This window comes from Martes martes (genome assembly GCF_963455335.1).
Source record: "Martes martes genome assembly, chromosome: 8".
Taxonomy (NCBI): Eukaryota; Metazoa; Chordata; class Mammalia; order Carnivora; family Mustelidae; genus Martes; species Martes martes.
Window position 1 is genome coordinate 67,572,972 of NC_137895.1, and position 19,408 is coordinate 67,592,379.

Below are 19,408 nucleotides of genomic sequence, written 5' to 3' on the forward strand. Positions count from 1 at the left end.
AGTTGAGTCATATCCAGAGAATTTTCAGGATTTATAAGCCTAATTAGTAGCTTAGCCGAATCATCAACATACCGGTGAATAAAGATGGCTCATTTTAGAGAGCTAGCTATCGCTAGACAGAGCTCTACAAAAGATAAATGCATTAATAACAGCCCATCCTTTCTACTATTAGTTTTTTAAAAGAACTCCATATACTTACTCTCTGATAAAACATCCTTAACAAGGTAGTTTCCCAATTTCATTCTAATTTAGAAGAGAAACAGGAACATTTCTTTTTGAAACATTTTAAACCTTAACGTGACTTTCTGTTAAAGCACACAGTTGGAGTTAATGCTATAGGCTAGAAGAATGACTGCTGTAGTAAATTCGTTAGTTCTTTCTTAATGAGAGAGATGGGGGCAGGGAATAACCAGGAATCCCAAGATACATCCTAGTTCACTTTTCACTATATGGTACTATTCATACCAGAATTTTCCTAATTTAATAAAAGTAAGCTAAGTTTGGATTATATTTTTGGTTGCATTTGAAAAATATTCTAGTTATTGTTTTTGTAAGTGAGATCATGAATTAATTCTTTTCTTTTCCTGGTTACGATTTTCCTTTCTGCTTTAACTTTTAAACAATATATGGAATGCTAATTAGCATTATCAGCTCTGCTTTAGAATTACTATTTATAATATTTTGACAGTGCAGAGAATCTATTTCAAGCCATACCTTTAAAGGAATTAATATTTTTATAATTGCTTGAAAAATTTTTATCATTATTTCCACAGCTGACTTACTTTAACTCAAATTCTCTTTTCCCCAGTTGCACAGTGAATTTTCTTTTATTACTTAGAAATTGTGATTTAGCCCTTGGCTAGAGTTCATCTTAGGCAGGCGAAAGTAAAGAGCTTTTAATTTACTCCGTTAATTTATAATGCACAATTTGTCTTAGGACAGGAGACTAGAAGATACCCATTAAAGTAGTACAGTTTGGGAAAAGTAAACAAACAAACAAACAAAAAACCCTTTCGACAAAGTTTGAGATAGTGAATTCTCCTGAGCCTGGTCTGTCCGTGCCATTGGCTGTAGTGGATTGTGGCAGAAATATCTGGAGTGGGTGTGATTCTCCTGAGATCACTAATTAGAAGTCTGTACTGCTGAGACTAACAGACGTCCTGCCATTGGACTGCATCTCCACTGGTGTCATTAGAAAAATATTCATTGAGTCCTTCTTTGTGTAAGTTCTATTTATAGCAACAACACTTAGCTGATGGTCAGTTGCAGCTAATATACTTGATTCCTAAAGGGGAGATAAATCCCAATCCCCTCCTCAGTTTTTTTTAAATGTTAGCATAAACTCGGTTATGATATATGTTGAGAAATGTTGACGTTTATACATTTTTGTTTCTTCGTCGCTTAGAAAATAACATATAACAGCATTGTCTTCTGTTTGACTTCCGAATGTGCAGAGCGAGCCCAGCTTATGTGTGAAGCAGCCAGAAAGGGATCAAAGTCTCGCCAGGATTTGATCACGGTGCAGGATTGAGTGTTTATAAAAATATGTGCTGCCTGGCAGTGGCGAGGCCGTCTGTCCTTCAGATGGAATGGGAGTGCGGTTGCTCCACTGTGTGTAATGGACATAAACAGATACCATGTATGCTTTGGAAAAGGGACCTTTACCATGAATATAGGAAAACATTCACTAGGGAAATTTGGGCAGCAGTGCAATTGATTGCTTAGGGTTTCCTTAAATTTCAGCTACAGCTCTTGTTTAAATCGGTAAATTTTTGTGTTGGTAGCTAAGGTTATCTGTTTTCAAAGAAGTTTTTTTTTTTAATTTAATTTTTTTCAGTGTTCCAATGTTCATTGTTTATGCACCACACCCAGTGCTCCATGCAATATGTGCCCTCCACAATACCCACCATCAGGCTCACCCAACCTCCCACCCCCACCCCTCCAAAACCCTCAGTGTGTTTCTCAGAGTCCACAGTCTCTCATGATTCATCTCCCCCTCCGATTTCCCCCAACTCCCTTCTCCTCTCCATCTCCCGATGTCCTCTGTGTTATTCTTTATGCTCCACAAGTAAGTGAAACCACTGATAATTGACTCTCTCTGCTTGACTTATTTCACTCAGCATAATCTCCTCCAGTCCTGTCCATGTTGATACAAAAATTGGGTATTCGTCCTTTCTGATGGAGGCATAATACTCCATTGTTTATATGGATCATATCTTCAAAGAAGTTTTAAAGTATCCTTTTACTTAAGAGAATTTTCACCAGTGGAAGTAGTAAGACCGACTGTGTTGCTTTCCTTTCATTATATGAAGCAAGCCGGATTCTCCCCTTTCTTTCTCTCTTCTGTCTTTTCTCATTTCATTCATTAAAAACATCTTCCGGGAGTGCCTGGGTGGCTCAGTTGGTTAATAATCTGCCTTCAGCTCAGGTCAGGATCCCTGGGTCCTGGGATTGAGCCCTGTGCTGGGTTCCCTGCTCAGTGGGGAGCCTGCTTCTCCCTCTGCCTCTGCCTCTCCCCCTACTCATGCTCTCTCTCTCTCTCTCTCCTCTCAAATACATAAAAAAAAAATCTTTAAAAAAAAAAGTTTGACAGAGACTATCATGATAACTTTAAATAATATCCTTACATCTCTGTCTTTTGACTTAACAGCTGTAAATAATACCTATATTTCCACACTGAAAAATAAGGAACATAATATATTGCCTTCATTTTGACCTCTTCTCTCCTGCCCTATGTTGTGATTATTGCTTAGTAGATTATTAACTTTATGTTGTTATGATTTCTGAAATTTGTATTCTATTTGGAAATAAAATGAAGTCTTTTAGAGGATGATAAAATTTAAAAATAAGTGGTCAGACCTTACCATATTATGATAAGTAAATATTTTTCACTCTATAAGCATTAGAGACAAATATGGAGTGTAATGGTATTGAGACTTTTCCAAATGGAAATTTCCTAACCATGAACATCTAATGGATGTTCCTTCACGTGTGTCTTGTTTTATTCTCTTCTTCAGGCTCATACTCATTTTCCAAAATTTCTCATATTCATGTTGACATTTTCTTGGATTCCTTTCTCTCTTTTTTGTGATTTTTATCATGGGTTTAGAGAAAAAAATTCTGAGACTTACATGTTCTGAAATGTTTTTATCCGGGTATCACTTCTGATTTTCAGTTTAGATGGGTATAAACTCCTCGTTTCAAAATTTGTTATCCATTAACTCTTCAACATATTAGTCTACTGATTCTAGCATACAATATTGATGGTGAGAAGTTTGGTGCCTGTCTCTTTTCTGTAGGAATCCTCTTTTTTTTTTCTTGGCTATTGGCATTTCTATTAGTTTTGTGGGGCAACCATAACAAATTTCCCAAACGAGGTGGCTTACAAAAATAGAAGTTTACTATTTCACAATTTTGGAGCCTGAAATCAAGCTGTCAGGACACCATACTCTGAGACCCCATGCCTTCCTCTTCACTTCGGTGTTTGCTGGCAGCCTCTGATATTCCTTGACTTGAAATTGCGTAAATCCTTCTGCCTTGATCCTCACATGGTGTTCTTCCCTCTGTGTCCCTTTCCTGTGTGTCTCTGTTTCCCTTACCCCATTCTTATAGAGACAGCGCTTGTATTGGATAAGGGCCCACCCTTACCCAGTGAGGTCAAGTTAAGATGACTTCATCGTAACTTGAATACATTTGCAAAGACCCTATTTCCAAATAAGGTCAAATTCACAGGTATCTATGATTTGGACTCGAACGTATATTTTTGGGTGGCACGACTCAACCCATGATAACATTGTCAGTTTTTACCAGAATATGGTCAATATGCTTATTTAATCCTGTTTCACACACAGTGGATCTTTTCAGTTTAAGGACATACATCTTTCTTCAGATCAAGTAAATTGTCATTTATTATTTTTTTAATAATTTCTTCTCTTCATTGTCTCTGATATTTCTTTCTGTAACTTATAGGTTTTAGATATTTGACTTCCTGGATGACTCTTTCCATTTCATATTCTCTCTTTTTTACTCCCCTTTTTGATCTTTTATACTTTATGTTCTGGAAGGTACTTTGACTTTCCTAGATCATCAACTTGGTCTTTATTCTTATCTTTTTCAGCCATTTTGAAGTGTTTATTTGTGCAATTATATTTTAATTTCCAAAATTTCTTCCTTTTTCTGAGTTGCTAATTTGGGGGGGAGTAGTATCTACCCACATTTTCTGAGGACAAAAATCAGAATTATTTAAATATTTTTGGTTCTTCCCTGAATCATTTCTGATTTCACTGAGGCCAGTTATTCTTAACATTCTTAGTTTGCGCTATGATTCTTGGTCGTGTGCTCACAGTTATAAAGGTCTGTAATGACTGCATTGGACCCACTCCAGTTTTAAGGGTCTGTTTCTCTACTAGCATGCTTGTATAAATGCCAGGTCTGACCCAGACTTCTGGGTGAGGGGCTGAATAAATGATACACGGGTATTCCGTGTGTGTGTGTGTGTGTGTGTGTGTGTGAAGCAGAAGACCAGCTGAGAATACTGATAATGTTGAAATAGGAGAGCTTTGCTCAGGGCTTAGAGTCTTGCATATTTTTTCTTTGTGCTGCCTCTTCTCCGTCCCCTATTCTACTTATTTGATGAAGATCTCTGGAGTTACTTCAAGCTCTATTCTGCTTCTCTGTCAAGTCCTGACATCTTCTTTTGGCATTCTCTACAGGCAGGTATTTCACTTTCATGAGAGGACCTTTCTGTAGTTCCCTAATTTTATCCTCTGGTTAAATACTGCTGTTGCTAACTGCACTATTTATGCTAGTCGGAGCGGGGAGGACCTTAACTTCCAGCGATGCACATGCTATTCTTTAATGTGTTGCCCAGACAATTCCCTTATCCCCGGTTACCACTCTTGGTGTTGGTTGACTCTGTTCTGAGGAAGACCTGTTCTCTTATCGCTTGTAGAGCGGTACATGTCCTCCTTCTCTGAGGGACTAATCCTGTCTTCATTCTGCTTGCAAAAATGCCTCAACATTTCTGTTTTCCTTATGGCAAGCATTCTCATTTTTTTCAGTGCTGTGATATAAGTCTGATAAAATATACATTTTAGTGAATTTTAGAAAGAAGGACATGCAAAATGTGCTCCTTTCAAATGCAGATTTTTTATACTATCAAAGTTTTTATTTCTTCTTTCAGCTGTTTTACTACGTGAAATTTTGTGTGTGCACATGTGTATGCATACACACATACGCATCAATTATACTAATGAACAGACTGGAGGATTTTATCATGTGTTTTCTGTCTGCTTTCTTATTTTCCATGGCAGCTGGGAAAGCACAAATTTGCATGGTCATTTTATACTGTTTTCTATATTGATGCTGTATGAAGTGCATTTCAGACATTAATCATCAAGAAATCAAATAAGGTCTTGAATGTTTAATGAGCTCACTTTAATAATTGGTCTTAAGAATTGAGAAACTTTCAGGTTAAAAGCTTTTGTAGTTATAGAAAATAATTTGATGGCAGAGTTTAAAGATTTGATTTTTTTTGTTTTATTGAGATATAATTGATACATAACATTATATTAATTTAAGGGTATAACATAATGACTTGATATTTGCATATATAACAAAATGATTATCACAATAAATTTAGTTAACATCCATCACCTCACATAGTTACAATTTTTTTTTCTTGTGGTGAGAACTTTTAATATTTACTATCTCAGCAAATTAAAAATAGATAATACAGTATTATTAAGAATAGTCACATACTGTTTATTACATCACAGAAGCTATGTCTTTTTCTTTATTTGTTCTGTTTATAAGATTATTTCATTAATGTGTAAGAACCTGTAGTCAAATTAAGAGAAAAAATATTTTAATTCTCTCTTTTTCAGCAAAGAATCGTGGGATTGCTATTCCGGTGGATTTGGACAGCCAAGTCAATACCCTTTTCCTGAAGAGCCATTCCAACATGGTGCAGAGAGCTGCCATGGGTTGGAGACTATCTGCTCGCTCTGGACCACGCTTTAAGGAAGCTCTTGGAGGGCCTTCTTGGGATTATAGAAATATTATTGAAAAGTTACAGGTACATTAAGAACATGCAGTAGCTTACCATTTTCTAAATTATAATTTTTAACATATATAGTAACACAAGTAGAATATGGTTAAAAATACCAAGTTCTAGTTGGGGACCAGGCTTTACTTTACAATTCCCTATCAATATTGCTTTTTTAAAAGCATGGCTTCCAGGTAAAAGTTGTTATTTTTAGTGAGTATGTATTATTTAATGTGTTTGATAGTATAGTAATGGGTATTAACATCAAAATAAAACTCAATAATAAAACTTGGAAAACTAAGTTACCATAAGTTCTCATGTAATGAATTAAATATTCATAACCTTGCTGTAGCTTATCTGTTAGCATTCTTTTAGACTCCTTGGGTGAAAATAGTGGAAGCACCATTATTTGCATAGTATTCCAGTCCTGTGATTGGCCTAGATTCTGGGACATCAAGTAAAGAGAGACATTGTATTCGATTGCTTAGGCTGCTATCACAAAATACCACAGGCTGGGCAATTTAACCAACAGAAATTTATTTTATCACAGTTCTGGAGATAGAAGCCCAAGATCCCTCTCCTTGGCTTGCAGGTGGCTGCCTTGTCACTGTGTCCTTATATGGTCCTTCCTCTGTGTACATATGTGTTTGTATCCTTATTGCCTCTTCTTGTAAGGACACCAGTCATATTGGATGAGAGCTGCCCATATGAATTCATTTTACCTTAATTATCTCTTTATAGGTCCTATCTACAATTATAGTCACATTCTAAAGTACTTCAACTTATGAGTTTTGTTAGGGAGACACAATTCAAACCATACCAGAAATCTTCCCACCCACATTATTGCAGGTGATTTCATGGAGTGAATTGGGATATGGTTTGAGGAAATTGTTTGGCTTGGAGAATAGTCAAGACATGAACTGGAATAAATATTGTGAGAGGTCACATGTAGGATAATTGGAGGTTCAGAATTTTAATAGCTGAGTGCTATATGGATTAAAAAGACAAGTTAGACTCAGTATGAAGAACTCAAAGGCTATAACTCATTGAAAGTTTGGGTGAAAATGTCATTATAAGTTATTAAACAGATATTGGAGGGGAGTGGGGTGGGAGGTTGGGTGAGCCTGGTGGTGGGTATTATGGAGGGCACATATTGCATGGAGCACTGGGTGTGGTGCATAAGTGCATAAACAATGAATTCTGGAGCACTGAAAAGAAATAAAATAAAATAAAATGAAAACAGTTATTGGTTTGTAGAAAAGAGTTATCAGGAAGAGACTAGAAGAGGACAGACTAGTTAAGAATCACTGAATATCTGGGGTGCCTCGGTGATTCAGTCAGTTAAGCGTCTGACGCCAGATTTCCACTCAGGTCATGATCTCAGGGTTGTGAGATCGAGCCCCATACTGGGCATGGAGCCTGCTTAAGATTCTCTCTCCCTCCCTCTGCCCCTCCCTATCTTTTCTCTCCAAAAAAGAGGGGGGAGGAGGAGGAGGGGAAGGGGGAGGTTAAAAGAAGAAGAGGAAGAAGAAGAAGGAAGGAAGGAAGGAAAGAAAAGAAAGAAAGAAAGAAAGAAAGAAAGAAAGAAAGCATCACTAACTATCTCAGCCAGGTGACAGTGTGAATTAATTGAAGAAACAGGGATTGTGTCCAATAATGAAGGCAGGGTCAGCAGAACTGCCTTTGGTGGAGAGAGGGGGAGAGAGGTGTTTAAGGGGCACTGATGATTGGAAACTAGGTGTTATTAGTAAGACTTTTTATTATAGAGGTGAAGGAGAGAATACAGTAGAAGGAGGTTGGCTGTGGCCATTGCTAATATGCTGAATCACATTAACAGGCTATTACCTGTATTGGAAGTTAAGTCTATATTTGGAGATATTAGTTGGAGCAAGGACAGTGGATGGTGTTGCTAAAAGGGAGAATATAGTGATAGGAAAAACAAGGAGAATCTTATAAGAGGCCAGGTGTGGCAGAATGGCTAAATATGAAAGACAAAGGCAGGGTCAGGAAGAAGAGGAGTCAGGTTTATGAGAGTGAAAAGAGTAGAACATTTCAGATGAGAGATGGATAGAAGTATTAGCCAGCATAGAGAGGGCATGGGTTGGTACACTCATTAAATAAATACATATTTAGTAAAAATTCAATACCAACTACTGTGTGCTAAAGATAGAGCCATGAGCCCTGTGCTCTCATGGAACATGCATTCTCACCTCTTAGATGAATGTCATAATGTTGGGTAATTAAAACTGTTATGAATAGGGCACCTGGGGGGCCTAGTCAGTAAGTGTCTGCCTTCTGCTCGGGTCGTGATCCCAGAGTCCTGGGATCAAGCCATGCATCCGCTCCCTGCTTAGTGGGAAGCCTGCTTCTCTCTCTCCCACTCCCCCTGCTTGTATTCCCTCTCTTGCTGTGTCTCTCTCTGTCAAATAAATAAATAAAATCTTAAAATAAAACTCAGCTATGAATAAAGTAAGGCATGGTAACGACATAGTGAAGACATACTGGGAGAATGATCTTATAGTAAGGAACTCTCCTTTGTTGAGGTGACATTTGATTTGAGACCTGAACAAAGTAGGGGAATAATCTATTCAAAGATTTGAGGACAGAGATTTTGACTGCGAGGGAATTGTAAATGCAAATGTTCGTAGGCAGGAATGAAGTTGGTGGGTTTGAGGAGCCAAGAAAATCGCATTGGGCTAGGAGTAGAGTGAACAAAGGAGAAGATTATGATATTAGGAGCCAAATCAAGTAGAGACTTGCATGGTAAGGCATTTGGATTTTATTCTAAGTGAGATGGCAACTCATCGGAGATCTTCAGTAGACAATAAGCATGACTTTACTTTTTAGAAGATCACTGGACTTTGCATGATGAGTAGATTATAGAGTCCAGACATAGAAGCAGTGACTTTCTTGTATTAATTGAGGCAAAAAATGATGGCAGCTTGGCTAACGGGGGTACTGATTGTACTGAAAAGAAGGAGATGAATTTTAGATGTATTTGGTTGTAGAGCCAACAGGACTTGGTAGATGGGTGGATGAGTTGTGGGGTGTTGGAAAGAAGAAGAGAGGATATGATATGATTGAGTCATTTGCTAAGATAGGGAAGAATGGGAGAACTGTAATTAGGAATTCTATGGGATTTTAAGTTTGAGATGTCTCTTTCGATATCCATGTGGATATGTCAAATAGGCAGCTGGATATATGAATCCGGAGTGGTTTGGAAAGATGTCCAACAAATTTGGAATGTTCCAGCATATATATGATATTAAAACCATGGGCTTGGATGAGATTTCTCACAAGAAAGGACCAGGAGCTACTGGGAGTTGGTGAAGGAAGGTCGGGATATAGGTGGAAAATAGAGAAAGTGTGATGTCCCAGAAGCCACGAGCAGAACTGGTTTGACAGAGTAGAAGCAATTGTGTCAAATGCTTAGCAGTGATTGGGTAAGACAAGGACAACAAAATAACCACTGGATTTGTTAAGAAGGGTCATGACTGCAAGTAACTAGTACTCAACAGTGAGGATTACAAACATTTATTAAAGAATAATAAGTGGCAGGTATGTGTTAGATGCTGTTCTGTGTACTTACCTTTAATCCTCGCAGCAAACCCATGTGATTGTATCATTATCCTGACTTTTCACATGGGGAAGTAATGAGTGAGAGAGTTACATAATTGCCCCATAATCAAAATAAAAGCTAAAGACAGAATTCACATCATAGGAGCCTGCCCATAATTTGTTTAGTAATGAAATGAAGAGAGGTAATCTGAAAAATAGGCACATTTTAGTGACATTTTATTAAATTTGGTCATAAATTTGTTAAGCATATTCTCTTCCCACATTATAGAATATCTGGTTTCCCATTTGTGTTATTGCCTTCCTGGTAGTTTCTTTTAACGGTCATCAGAATTTTCTCAGAAAGCTTATTAGAATAGTTGAAGTAGAAATAATCACTTTTGCTAAAAAGGGAAGGAAGAGTTAAATGAGAGTTCACTACTGAAATCTAGCCATAAGAAATCAAGAGAGGCGGTACCCCAACTGTGTTGCCGTAGCTGAAAGTAACAATAGCAACTGGCAATCAGTTTTCTGCTGAACAAAATATGTTGTAAGTATGAGTGAATAAAATATTGCTCTATGTGAGAATTTTTTTTGGCCTTTTAACATAGTTATTTTAAAAACCCAAGGGGGATGCTTTAGTCATTAAAGAATGTTTAGTAAACTGTCATTGCCCACAGCCCATTTTACAAACATGTCAGTGAGAATGCTTTCAGCTGAAATTGACACGATTTTAATGAAAACTGGCTTAAACAATAAAAAATATGCCATTTCACATAGCAAGGACTCTGGAGGTAGGGCTCTTCTTACGCTGGTTATTTAGTAGTTCAAGAGAGTGGAGCCCTAACACTGTTGGTCTGTTGGCTTTCTGTTAAGGTTGGTCTTCAAGAGTCATTTCGGGGCTGTCTCACATTTTGGGTTCACATTCTTAAGCTATCTTGAGATCCATAGGTAGTTTCAAGAGTCGTCCCTGCCTCCCTTAACACACATCACTGGCCGGCTCAACTGATTTCACCCAATGTCCTATTAGCAAGGACAGTGTCACATCATCATGTGTAGACTAAGTACTGTCAGAGGAACTGGAATGACCGTGACTGACGTAAACTAATCCACTGTGATCCTAAGCTGAAGGGGCTCATTTCCCTGGCAATGTTGCTACCTAATTGAGAAACAACGTAGCGGTCCTATTAGCAAGGAAAAGGATGAAGTAAGGCTGTTGGGTAGAGGACCAATAATATCTATCAAAAAGATGTAATTTGAAATAGTATTAAATGTCATCAAACTGTTGTGAAGTGCTGATCCTGCTTCAAAGGATATGTCAAGGAGTTGCCCCCATGCGAAGATAAGGTTAGTTTCAGATGACCAGAAATACATATGGACTCTTTATTTAAGCTGTTCCTCAAGCATACCCCAGTTTATTCTAATTTGCTGAATACCTGTCCTGTGTCCATTAAAATTCTAGATACTGGTAACAGTGGCTTTACTAATTTTTCACCTTGTATATATATCCTTGAAAATCATATACCTACCCACCTGTCTCTTACCTTGTAAGTGAAAAAGGTGACCCAAGCAGTATTCATACAGACAACTAGACTCTCCTTAAAGTCCAGACATTTGATGCCATGGGAAGGTAGGGCACATCTCTGAAATTCCCACATCATGTTTCTGGTTAGTATCTCAGGCTTGTCATATCTTCACATGATGAAATCTGAGCTAGGTCTTCATGTGTGTTCTCTTGTGCTTTATTCCTTAGGATGTAGTGGCCTCGTTGGAGCAACAGTTCAGCCCGATGATGCAAGCTGAATTCTCCGTGTTGGTTGATGTGTTGTACAGTCCGGAACTACTGTTCCCCGAGGGGAGTGATGCAAGAATAAGATGTGGTGCCTTCATGTCCAAGTAAGTGGGTTCAATCTGAGATTCTGCTAGTGTTATTAAGCCAAGATGGTCTCTAACACAGTTCTGCTTTTTTACTCTGCTGCTACATGACGGTCCACAGACTATGTGAAAAATCTAAAATCCGTGTTAATATTTATTTTCAGAATTATTAATTTGGTTCAATATAAATTTTATTTTGGTGAAAGTCAAGTAAACTAAAGTTTACTGAAAATAAAATGTCATTATTGGGCACAAAATATCAAATGAAATAATATTTTGGTTCTAAGTCCTCTCTGTCCTCTCTAATCCCACAGACACTGTGTGGTATGGCCTTCAAAAATGTTCCTGTTTAAAGTCACTTATTTTCATTAATATAAAGGAAGGAAGGGGAAACTAGCATTTATTAAGGTCTTGCTGTGTGTGTTATTGTCCTTTCTGTGCTTACCTCTTGTATCTGTCTGCACAAACACTGAGAGACTGAGGGCTCAGCCTCATTTTAGCAGTGGGAAGGGCTGAGGTGTGCTTTAGGTGAAGAGCCATGACGTCTCCCTCTGCCATGCTCATCCGGGGCCTCTCATTTGGCCTCTCACCTACTCATTTCTCTCAGCATTTTTATGTTATTGTCAGATCTAGTACAATGGATGTGTTTATCCTAGAATATTTCCATTTATTTCCATTTTAGTGGTAAATGAGCAATTCTCAAGGAAGAGCTGCAGGTTGTGAGACAAAGTGTAACCAGCTCCTCAAAAAAAAGATATGTCTTAATGTTGAGGGCACTCATTGAGTGACTTATTCAAGACGGCCAGTCAGAGGTACCTGGTTTTCTTGGATGGGGAGTCGGAGGAGGTTGCCAACCCCTTGACCATATCTATCACACCTAATTCCTATGTGGTTGAGGATATTGCTGAAACCCCCTCCATTGACTGTGATGCACTTGAGGCAAAAATGGAATGACTGGAAGACACAAGAAGTGTGTTCTTTCCTTTTACCAGTTAAAGCTGGGATTTGTGGGGAGAAAACAAGATACAGGATGAGAAGAACTGACTGCAGGAATCATTTTGAAGAATAGGCAATGTTTCTGTACTATGGCCAGAATTGTGGATTCTTAGCTCTAGACCCCCTATGTCTTATGGGGACTAGGAAGACTGTGTTCATCTGGATACTTGCCAGTCTTATAATAAGAATTTTTAAGTGAAGAGGTCCATTGTATCTGTAAAACTGATGACCATGGAAGCCATTAGAAAAAAAAAATTAATTAGACTTATTCACTAGTAACTCATTATGAAAGTAAAGCCTTTGAAAAATACCCTTTACCTCCTATGGATATATATCAACTAATAGAATATGAATTAAAAAGCAGATAGTAAATGAGAATTATAAGCCCAGGAAATTAAAATGATACTATAGATATATCCCAGAAAACTGATAGTCTAGGACAGGGGCTGGCAAATTTACCCCATCAGGGTAAATTGGTCATATTGATCATTTTTGCAAATAAGGTTTTATTGAAACAGAGCTACACATGTTCATTCACTTGTTCTCTGTGGCTATTATAGGATTGTCACCTAGTTGCCACAGAGATTGTGTGGCCCACAAAACCTAAAGTGTCTGTTCTTTGGCTCTGTAGGAAAAAAAGTTTGCTGCCTCAGTGTCAAGAATGAGGCTGTCAATATGGTAGTTACTAGCTACACATAACTATTTAAATTAAAATTTAAATTAATAAAAATACAAAGAAAATATTCAGTTCTCATCACATTTGCCACATTTTAAGGGCTTAATAGCCATAGGTGGCTAGCAGCCAACAAATTTGATAACACAGAGAACGTCTCAATTATTGCAGAAAAAGTTATGTTGACGGCACCAGTCGAGAACTTAAAGATGTCTATCTATGAAAAGATGACATGAAGTAACTCAAAATGCCAAGAAAATATTGGCCTGTGCTGAACATGTGCTAAAAGCAAATCTGTTGCAACACCAGGCACCTAAAAGGAGAGAAACAGAGCAATATAATAGTGGGAACGTATTGCAGATAGGACACTTGGATGGAAGAAAAGATGTCGCATACTTTAGTGGTTAGAGAAGAGATTTTTGTGCTATTATGATTGTAGTATGGCCAGCGGCTCAGGAATGTCTGCTTTCTGCTCTAGCGCTTATCCTGCTCCTTCCCTAACTCTGTGAAGATCCAAGGATTTTATTTGCAGGGATATCTAATAAAATTAGAATCCAGCTTTATTAATAGCTATGCAAGGGGCCCTGGATTACTGTGCAGAGCTCTCTGGTAAAGCTCAGCTAGAGAAGAGAGCGTAGGTCCAAGGCCTTTGTGGGGCCTCTGACTTCCTCAGATGAATTTAATTCTTGGAACTTGTCGACTCAGATGGGTCTGCTGGAGAATGTGGAGGGTAGATCCCAGGAAAGATCCCCAATTCCCATATCTACTTTGTCAAATAAATTGAGAGAGAAGAGGGGCGCCTGGGTGGCTCTGTTTTTAAGCGTCTGCCTTCGGCTCAGGTCATGACCCAGGGTTCAGGGATCGAGCCCCACATCGGGCTCCCTGCTCCGTGGGGAGCCTGCTTCTCCCTCCCCCACTCCCCCAGTTTGTGTTCCCTCTTTCGCTGTCTCTCTCTTTCTCTCTGTCAAATAAATAAATAAGATCTTTAAAAAAATTGAGAGAGAAGAGAATAAAGAGCGTGTAAGTCAATGTGGGTGTTAACATTTAAGGCATCTGGTTACAATCTATTCAAATTAACACTTACTCGTCCTTTATGAAGGATAACCTCAGAGTTTATCAGACTGTGGGATGCGACTCATTTATGGATTTAAAAATTAATTTAGGGAGCAGAAACAACCATTAAAAATGAATTAAAAATATAAAATATCAGAGTGCATCTCATATAGTAAAAGTAACTTTTATGTTAATTTAATACATGACACACATGTATTTATATGGTACATTGTTTCGTGAAACTTATTTTTTCCTTTGATCATGGAAAGCAATGTTAGAAGGTCACAGATTTTACTTAACCAGACATTATATAACAGATGAATACCTTGTATAAATCCCTAGCAAATGATATTCACCCTTATGCTTGATATTTTCAAATGGTTGGTGAATGAAGTATTTATCTAAAGAAAAGTTAAAGAAAATTAAAACAGCCTGAGAGGAAAAAAAAAATCAAATGAAATTTATGATGCCCACCAAAACTATGTCCATGAATTCGAGGACGATCCCACCAAAGAAAGGATGAAATAGCAAAAGTGTCAGGGAGGCAGGTGTTTTCCTGGCAAGGGCGACTCTAGAGTTATTCTGCCTGCTGGACCTGATCCCATGTCTGAAAGGAAATCACTGTTCTTTGACCGTGTGCCCCTCCTTCAGCATGGCACGGTATCATTTAAAACTATCACTGTCCATCTGCTCACCCTGTCCATAAATGTCAGGTGTCTCTTTCCTCCTCTTTTTCCACTTCCAATTTGTCATTACTTACCAAGTCCTGGATATTTTATTTCTATATTGCTTCTTGTACAATTACCCCATCACATGCCCTGTTCATCCCTTGCCTTGTTCTTACTTTTCCACATCATCTTGCACATGTAGACAGGGTCATTCAGGTCCCTTAAAACAGAGGTCTCCTATTTTCTATGGAGTAAATTGCAGACTCTTTAGCATAATATTTCCTGTTCCTTCTTTTCATATTGCTCCTCTTATCCTCTCTTGTTTCATGTGTTCATGTGTCAGCTGGAGTTGGAGTACTTATTATTTTCTGGACAGGAAGATGAGCTTTCTGCCTCTGCCCACTGTTCACATCATTCCCTTTGAAAGGACACCTTCTCTCTCCACCTTTTCCTGCTAGGTGAAATCTTCATCATTAACAGTTCTCTCTTTGCTGGAACCTTTTATCAGCCCTAGGAAACTTCCCTCAAGAATGTAGTAGTTTCTTTATCTGGTTTACGGCATTTGCCATTACCTGTGTTGTAACACTTATCATATCACATAAGATATGGCTGAATGGGGACTCTCTTCACAGTAATTCTGAGACTCAGGAGATTAATAAATGGGTCATGTCACCACAGGGTGGTGCTTCACAAGCTTGGCTTTGTGGTCAGTGGACTTGGGTCTGTTTCCAGATCCCACCACTTAATGACTGTGTTACTACAGGCAAGTTGCTTTATCTCTAGGGACCTCTGTTTTCTCATGAGCCTAATAATAGAACCTGTGGCGCTGGCTTGTTGTGAGGATGAATGGAGAGAGTCCATGGGAAGTCCTAGTACTTCATCTTGACCCCTGATAAACAGTGACTAGTCATTATCTAGTGAAAGCTCACTTTTCCTCGGGGTTCCCCATGGTACTCCTATCACGTCACTGAAATGGGACCATTCCATTACGTTTGACATCCTTCTGTTTTTCTAGGAAGATGTATCTCACAGGGTCATTGTGAGAACCAGCTTTTTCAGAGTTACATATGATAAGCTACGCATTCTGGTTATAAACATTTTACTTGATTTTGAGTTCTTGAGGATGGTATATAATTATAGTCCTCAAACTTTTCTCCTGACAGAACACCAGTGCAAAGGTTACCACTATAAAATTAGAATTTCTGCCCATATTATAGTAATAGTACATGGATAGTACATGGATAGACTGTCTTGATGTTACTTTGTTGTTGTGGTTTTTTTCTTCTAATCACAAACTGCCTATTTCTCTAAGCCCTAGTGGGGAAAAATACAACATTATTATTATTAACAAAAACTGGAAAGCAACCCCTTATGATAAGGTTGCAGTGTTTTAGACTGCTACTGAGCCCATATAATTAAGGTATTATAGTCTCTAGAAAATAATATAGTATAACATAATATAACAAAAGGTAATATGCTGCAAATATTCGTATTTCTCTACTAGTAAAGTTGTTTTAGTTGATATGATGGGATTAAAGATAATCAGTGTCTCATTGTCTTTTAGAGTATTATGTCCCATTAAAAGTCTGCTACTTGAATAATTTTAAAAGCACTGAGATATACTGCCTGTTGAGCAAAGGGTGCTTTATAATACAAAGTCTGTGAACTAAAGTGTGATTTTAAGTTTCGAAAATAGGTATCGTGTTTACTTCATATTCTCAAATAATAGCATGACTTTTTCCCCTCTAGTTCATGATGTTAGTATACAGCCTGAAGAGAAAGCACTGTTGTACTTAAGATGTAATATTCTGCTTTAAGGTTGATTAATCATACAAAGAAACTAATGGAGAAAGAAGAAAAGCTGTGCATTAAAATTCTTCAGACTTTACGAGAAATGCTAGAGAAGAAAGACAGCTTTGTGGAAGAGGTATATTTTTTAAATTTTTTAGTATTTGAAAATAAAGTAGAATTTCTAGTATACCATAACCGATGGATTACATGGGCTATGAGATGATTGCTTATATTACATACTGATGGCATGTGTACTTAGATGAATTAGATAATTTGTTTGTATGGTACTCATCTGCTTTGAATTGAGAAAAAACTGAGATCAGAATGGCCCACATATTTGGCTCATTTGTTTTATTATATTCTTTCTTGAATGTGTGTATTTTTCTCATACAGATCAAATGACTTTTTTTTTTACAATGAATAACCGAGATTCATTATTAAAATTCTGTATAAAGTTGTGCTACATATTAAAATGGTCTATGCGTTTGTGCATATGTTGATCTTTTATTGTAAATATATGTCCCTTTCATTTTCTATAATATAATGCCACATATTATAAAATATTACTATTTTTTGTAGGCAGAATAGTAAGTTTCTATTCTTACCTATATTAATTTAAGTATTGCACAAATGATTTTCAGGGAATATAACTTATAGATAATAATTGTCATGCTGTTATTAAAAATGACAGCTCAGGTGCTCATTAAGAGATAGCTGGCAGCATGTCTAATACCCAAGGTGATACACTTAAATATAAAATAGAAATCTAGTGAGGTGGGGGGTTTTTTTGTTGTTTTTTAGCTAGCTACCTATACTTATATGTTAGGTATCAAATAAAATTTGTACCATGTTCCTTAATAACTTTTTATCTGATTCTGTAAGTACTAATCATCTGATATGTTTAAAATTAGAAGAATTTTATTTATTAATTTATGCATATGCTATCTAATTCCAAAAAGATCATAATGGTAGGTTGTTTTTTTTTTTAACTTTATTCTTGTGGAAAAGAAATGCAAAGGGATCTTGGATATTAATAGAAAGGGGCATAACTTCAAAATACTCCATTTGAATCAGATGCTTGCTTTATAATCAAAATGACTTTTGCTTTGCATTAGTTCTCTTCATCATTTAAGCTATTTTTGGGAAACAAATTACAGAAATAAAGGTGGTCAGTGCAGTTTTGGCAAATGCTTCTATGACATAGGACTCAAGAAAAATGCTTCTATGCCTGAGTATTTGGTATGCTTGTAAAAAATGGTCAATTTCAGACTTTTTTGTTATCTTTCTCTGAGTTCCTTAAAATACTGCTATAGATGGTTTGATTTTGATTCAAGTACTAGATCCTAAAGTAGAAAAATGGGGTCAATATAAATTTTGACAGAAGAGTGAAGGTTATAATAATAGTAACTTGTACTTAACAGGAGATACATAAGAGTTCCGATTTTATGTAATAGATTATTATGGAAGCACTCTAAAGAAAATAAGAAAGAAATAAAGTAAGATTTTACTTGGACTAGTCAAGAGTATTAAAGTGTATCTCCCAGACCACCCTAGAATCAATCATGCTGGCACCTGTTTCTCCTTTCCATTCCCGCTGCTATCACAAGTTCAGACTTTCATAGTTTCTTGCTTAGAAAACTCCCGTAGTCCACCGCTCCAAGACAAAGCTCCTCCAACAGGAGGCAGAGCTGCTGTTTTCAAAAGTCCAAGAGGCACCGTTCTCATATGATATGATGTGATTGGCACCTCCAAGACATAGCCCTTGGGGGAAGACTTAAGATGAGAAGGGCTAGTTACAGTTATTCACTCAGTCATTTAACACATATATTGTGAACAGTGTTAAATATTGGTATTGTGCCTGGGCACCGGGGGTAAGCAGAGGAATGACACAGCTTGCCGGAGGCCACTGTGGCGTACCATTCGTGTGCTAGTGGACTCATGGAATATAGTCTGCAGAGATCATGAGTCTTTCAGAAACTCTCAGGGGCTCTGCACTGCCTTGGTGTCCCAGACCCTTCATTATGTCCCCAGGGCTTTCTACCCCCACCCTTCTCATCCATTAGCCGCCAGAAATCTGTGTTGTTGTGTGCTTGAAATGTGCCTCAGGCTTATCTTGCACCAAACCTTGCTACATTTGGAATCACGTATTGCTAAAATCCAAACAAATCTCAATAATCCCTAGTGTCATCTTTGTGGAGGAGCTCTAATGGGTCGTACTTACCACTTGTTCCAGCCAGTGGTGATTATGTTCTCAATAGAATTACGAAAATACTTTGTACCTCTCTTTATGATGCTTCAAGCCATTTCTGAGTATTTTGTCCAAGCATTCATAAAGAATGTCATTGAGACCCAGAGATGGTATGTGATTTGCCTGAGGTCCCACAGCAAATGCCAGACCAGGACTTTACTTAGCTCAGTTATTCATGTCAGTGGGAGGGGGAAGTGGGGAGTGAAATGATTCATTGGTTTCGGTGAAATGGCACTGGGTAACAGATTCAGAAACTGGTCAAAGATACTCTACAGCTCTTTCTGTGCTCTCAGAACAAGACTCTGATTACCATAGCAGGATTATAGGGGTCTGTGTGTTCACGATTGTGTTAGTTTTCCATTTACCAAAAATTTCGTGGTTTAAAACCACACAAATTCATTATCTTACAGTTTTGGAGGTCAAAAACCAAAAATCAGGGTATCAGGGGTAGGTTCTATCTGGAGACTCTAAGGGAGACTTTCTTTCTTTGCTTTTTCTAGTTT

At 37.6% G+C, this 19,408-nt stretch overlaps 1 protein-coding gene across 1 annotated transcript in view; it reads left to right on the forward strand.

Annotated features, from left to right (window-relative positions):
• The window catches only part of ITPR2 (inositol 1,4,5-trisphosphate receptor type 2), a 485,801-nt gene that overhangs the window by 255,253 nt on the left and 211,140 nt on the right, over window positions 1–19,408 (forward strand). Inside the window, exons 35-37 of the mRNA XM_080811707.1 lie at window positions 5,886–6,076; window positions 11,355–11,497; window positions 16,685–16,793. Coding sequence (XP_080667833.1) covers window positions 5,886–6,076; window positions 11,355–11,497; window positions 16,685–16,793 — 443 coding nt within the window. The remainder of the gene's footprint in view (window positions 1–5,885; window positions 6,077–11,354; window positions 11,498–16,684; window positions 16,794–19,408) is intronic.